This window comes from Hemisphaericaspora subhashii, assembly GCF_019202705.1.
Source record: "Hemisphaericaspora subhashii strain CBS 10753 chromosome Unknown scaffold250, whole genome shotgun sequence".
Classification (NCBI taxonomy): Eukaryota; Fungi; Ascomycota; class Pichiomycetes; order Serinales; family Debaryomycetaceae; genus Hemisphaericaspora; species Hemisphaericaspora subhashii.
In genome coordinates, this window is record NW_026057394.1 from 1 (window position 1) to 5229 (window position 5229).

General features: G+C 35.3%; 2 protein-coding genes across 2 annotated transcripts; one reads left to right on the forward strand and one right to left on the reverse strand. All coding sequences in view use genetic code 12, as the record gives it.

The window, feature by feature from the left end:
• Positions 1 to 347: 347 nt before the first annotated feature.
• On the reverse strand, positions 348 to 1586 carry J8A68_005270 (uncharacterized protein; the record flags this gene model as incomplete). The annotated part of the gene is made up of 1 exon (XM_049409317.1): positions 348 to 1586. One exon carries the CDS (start codon positions 1584 to 1586, stop codon positions 348 to 350), a length of 1239 nt encoding a protein of 412 aa, XP_049261449.1.
• Positions 1587 to 4173: 2587 nt separating this feature from the next.
• Positions 4174 to 4938, forward strand: J8A68_005271 (uncharacterized protein; the record flags this gene model as incomplete). Its single annotated transcript, XM_049409319.1, has 1 exon — positions 4174 to 4938. A coding segment is annotated over one exon (765 nt), but the record flags the coding sequence as incomplete, so codon positions are not given.
• Positions 4939 to 5229: the final 291 nt, after the last annotated feature.

The window sequence follows — 5229 nt, forward strand, 5'->3', positions numbered from 1 at the left end:
GTTGCTTTTATCATACACCTAAGTGCCTATAAAAGGTTTTTACCATTTCTACAGAACGTTATGCCCTATATGTATCAGAGGGTCAGTATCAGTTTATATATTTCAGTTTATAATTTTAGTGTATAATTTAATCGATACCGTTTAAAGAAAAAAAAACTATTTCAGCACGTTTCTGCTTTTGATCAAGCAATATAGTATGAAACGTTGTATCTAAACTCTTGTTCATCTATCTTGTAGTCAAAACACTAATTGGAATGGAAATTGTGAAAGACGTGGAAGATTCTGATGTCATTTTTTACATTTATATACGAACAAATTATACTAAGCTATTTATCTAATTAGAAAACCTACTCTTGAGTGGGATTAACAACCACTTGTGGCACCCATTCATCATTTTCAAGGGAAAGTGTATGTTCCCCTATATGTAGAGTTTTTAGATTCCACATTTTCCCAATCCAATGTATATTTTCCAATATTTCGTGTTGTCTTCCGTCTGTCGGGTTACAACCGAGTGTCCTGACAGGATGTCTCACTATGAATTCCCAATCAGCAAGGGGAACGTCCCCAGCATAGTGGAGTTCCTTTATTTTTTTCGAGGGAATGAATCTAATGGATCCATTTATTTCTAATTCTTTGATTCGCCTTAAACCGGTGCTGATCGCCAACCAATTGTTTGGCATCCGTTCGAGCAGCAATGACTCTAATTTGGATACTTCTATATTTTCAAATATTCCTGAAATTACTTCTTCTGTGGCTGTCCCCAACTTGAGGTTTGAAAGCTCCAACTTCTTTGCAACCCGAAACCCGGTGGGCAACCTCATGTGTAAAGATTTTAAACCTGTCATGTTCTCGATATCTTGTAAGATGGCATCGTCTGCTTCATCGATTCTCAAACTTTCAACTTTGGCCAAAGGAAAGCCAATACCTATCATCCCAGGAGAATAGAAATGTCTGCTTGCAATTAACTTCTCATTTCCTAGCCACCCGAGGACAAAGTCCAAAGCGATTGTGTCAAATTTTATTAGGCAGTTAGGTAGGTCCCGACGAAGTACATCTAAGATCCATAATTCGATATCCACATCATTTTCGAAAACAACATCAGTGATGGTCCTGCGTATGAAGTAGCTAGTTTGTAGTATTTGAAAGAACTCTGATGATTTGATTCTAACATGATCTGACCAATTTCTTCCAGGGCGAGGTACGTCTGTGAAATAAACGAAAATCTTTGTAGGAACCAGATAACCGGTTAATGATCCAGCTATTAAAGTGACAAATAAGAAATAAGAATAACGCCATAAATCTGCTACCAATCTTTGAATTTTCTGGATTATATTAGGACTATACTGTGGAAACCACCTTATTTTGAACTCCCATGATGATGCTTTCTTCCATGCCGTAAAGTATGTTTCAACTAATTTCCTAATTAAAAATAGAATCACCCAAAATATAAAGTATTGCCATGATAAAGAAAAAAACAAGACTGGTAATAATATTATTGAATATTCTGGGAATATGGAAGCGGCCAATAGGATAATATGCTCGAAACTTGGAAATTGCATTTTATTGTAGTATTCCTGTGAAATCATAGTTGGTAACTTATGTTTCAGACAAACTTTCAAGTAAATTGATAAAGTACAAAAAGCTTTAAGAACTTTAAAAATGTAATTTTTTTGCAGCCACAAATACTTTTAAAAAGTGACAATTAAATGCTGCAAAAAAAATATTATAGTTTCTAGTATGCAACCACATAGAAAAAACGGAAAGCCGCATATCTCTATTATAGCACATTTTTCTAATATTCCATGTTGAGATTTTGTCCAGCTAGACAGACACATGAGAGAAATTATTGCGCACACCTGAAGAATTCACAAAGGTGGCGAATCTCGTAGTATCGAATGTAGAAAGACGAAATGCAAAATCATACATTCATTTCTCTTTTACCGGGATTTGGGGTAATCATTATCAATCGTTTCGATCAGTAAAATCTTTTAAAACGTCTTCAATAAATTTGCTAGTTTAGTTAAAGCTAGCTTTAATAGTATAGCTTTCAATTTATAGGATTTAGACGTTTTATATAGTGTAAATCACTATTCCAAATCTTCCATATATTCAGATTCTCTCGGAGGTTATCTTCCTCCTGAACTACAGGGTATAAATATTGATAAGTGTTCCGTATTAAATTCCAAGTTAGTCTACTCAAGAAGTCTAAAAGAATAATAAGGCTCTTCATGCGGGCGACGTGAAAGTTCTTAAGTACAAGAAAAGAAAATAGATTATCTTTAGTCTGATTATTCTTATACTCCCTTTTTTATGACTAACATGGGCGAGTAGCAAAAATACTTACCATGATCACTCTTGCAAGAGATGACTGTTTCAAATGTAAGTCTGGAATAGGTAACTCGGTTTGTATAGTCCCAAACACTTACGATTATTTTTAAGTGGAAGACATCATAGTAATCTCAAGTATAAAATTCGCAATGTATAATAATCTCGGTTGGTGACTTAGCTTGACTTCCGCGTTCCGGTATAGACCCTTCTCAACAAATATGTAAAAAATGGAATTTTACTATAGTTGCTATTTTGCTGCCCGTTGAAACCGCATATCAAAAATTTCGTTCAAAATTTACAAAAATTTGTCGAGTTTCTCCGGTGATTTCATTATATAGAATTATGAATGATGATAGTCTATTAATCATCGCGACATTGGCCATGCTAATGCATTCGTGGGCTGTTTGGTATTTCGGAAAATCAAAGAATGATACATCAAGCCTTATACAGACAAAGAAACATCTACCTATTGTCGAATTTCCTGATGAAATACTTGAAGAAATATTTAAGTACTTAGAAACAGATGAAGTAATTCAAATCAATAAGGTTTGTAAACGATTGAATCGAGTTGCAGATAAGGTTCTATGGCATTCCATTTTTGTTTGCTCTCCCTTTGTTACGGACTTGACGGTAGGAGGACCCTGGATGTATTATAGGCGGGTACCCAATCTTATATTTATGGAAATGTTCAGGAGTGGAAAACTTAAGACTAATTCATTGAAACGATTAGTATTGGCATTCAGTTTGTCTTTTTCGTTCGATTTGTTCCAAGAGTTGGTGACAAAACTTCCTGGGTGTTGTATAGCTATCAACGCCGTACACTACTTCCTTGCGCAGAAATTGAAAAATTTCAACACAACTAAGACAGGATATTGGTGGAGACAGCTAGGGCACCTTGACATATCTTCTAACGATCACACAATCGATGGTTTCCCTGAACCCAATCTAATCAAAAGTCTCAGAATATACTCAGCTGACCAGGTTTTTTTTGACATTTGGCTTCCTAGAATGACACTGTTAAAATCCCTTTTCATTAAACTTCTAAAGAACGTCAATGTCGAGAAAAAAATTATATTAAAAAATCTAGATATTATTTATATGGACGACGATTGTGATTGCACGAAGATTTTCGACTTTCTGAAATTGAAATCTGTACAGCTTTGCAACTTCCGGCTGAGCTGGCAGGAAGCAAGTCAGGCACTTTTATCGGTCGTGTCTTTAAGAATTGATGAGACAATACGTTATTTACCCGATTATTCTCTCCAAGAACTTCACTACCGTTATGATATACCGGAGGGGGACTTTAAGTACATATTGCGTCACCCAATAGCTTATTTGTCGTTCGACCCCACGGTTCCTGAGAAGTATGAGTGGTGGCATATAAAGAGAATTGAATACTGTACCATGAAAAAATTGAAAGGAATGACTTCATTGCGGACCTTGACTATACAACGAACAAAATATCGAGTAGTTCAATGTAGAAATGGTAACAAATACACTAGAATTCCTGATTGTATTAAAGATGTTTGAAAGTATCGGGTGGTTCTACATAGAGGTGACTTTTCAAAAAAGTAGGTAATCTCATGAAAAATTAATAACCAAGTTGTGAGACGATTATCACTGGTCTCTTGACTTAGAAAGAAGACTCGATTCTCGGCTGTGCCGTCAATCCTCTCCTTCTAGAAAAACAAGCTTAACTGAGAGCTAGTATAGTTGTCCTTACGGGAACTTTTAAAAGCATATCAAAATTTCTTGCAAATATTATTTGTAAAAGTAGATTTGCAAACAATTGAAGAGTTTTTCTCTAGTTTGTGTATCATATATACTAATTAAATTACCAACAATATGATATTATTAATTGGGATACTGACGGTAATGGTTTGTACAGCTATTCTTTGGTGTTTCAGAAAATTGAAATATACTTCACGTCTTGCCCAGACAAAGAAACATCTACCTATTGTCGAATTTCCTGATGACATACTTGAAGAAATATTCAAGTATTTAGAGACAGATGAAGTAATACAAATCAATATGGTTTGTAAAAGATTAAATAGCGTTGCAGATAATGCTTTATGGCATTCCATTTTTGTTTCCTCTCCTCTTGTTAATTACTTGACGGTAGGAGGACCCTGGGTGTATTATAGGCGGGTACCCGAGCTTATATTTATGGAAATGTTAAGGAGTGGGAAACTTAAGACTAATTTATTGAAACGATTAGTATTCGCATTCAGTTGGTCTTTTTCCTTCGATTGGTTCCAAGATTTGGTGACAAAACTTCCTGGGTGTTCTATAGCTATCAACTCGGTCGATTATATCCTTGGGCAGAAATTGGATAATTTCAACGCAACTAAGAGAGGATATTGGTGGAAACAACTCGGGCACCTTGACATATCATTTAGAGATCACATAATCGATGGTTTCCCTGAACCCAATATAATCAAAAGTCTCAGAATATACTCAGCTGACCAGGATTTTTTTGACAATTGGCTTCCTAGAATGACACTGTTAGAATCCCTTTTCATTAGACTTCTAAAGAACGTCAATGTTGACAGAAAAATTACCATAAAAAATCTAGATATTGGTTATATGGACGATGATTGTGATTGCACGGTGATTTTTGACTTTATGAAATTGAAATCTTTACAGCTTCGAAACTTCCCTCTGAGCTGGCAAGAAGCAAGTCAGAGACTTTTATTGGTCATGTCTTTAAGAGTTGATGAGACAATACGTTATTTACCCGATTATTCACTCCAAGAACTTCACTACCGTTTTGATATACCGGAGGGAGACTTTGAGTACATCCTTCGTCACCCAATAACTTATTTGTCGTTCGATCCCAGGGTTCATAAGAAGTATGAGTGGTGGCATGTAAAGAGAATTGAATACTGTACCATGAAAAAA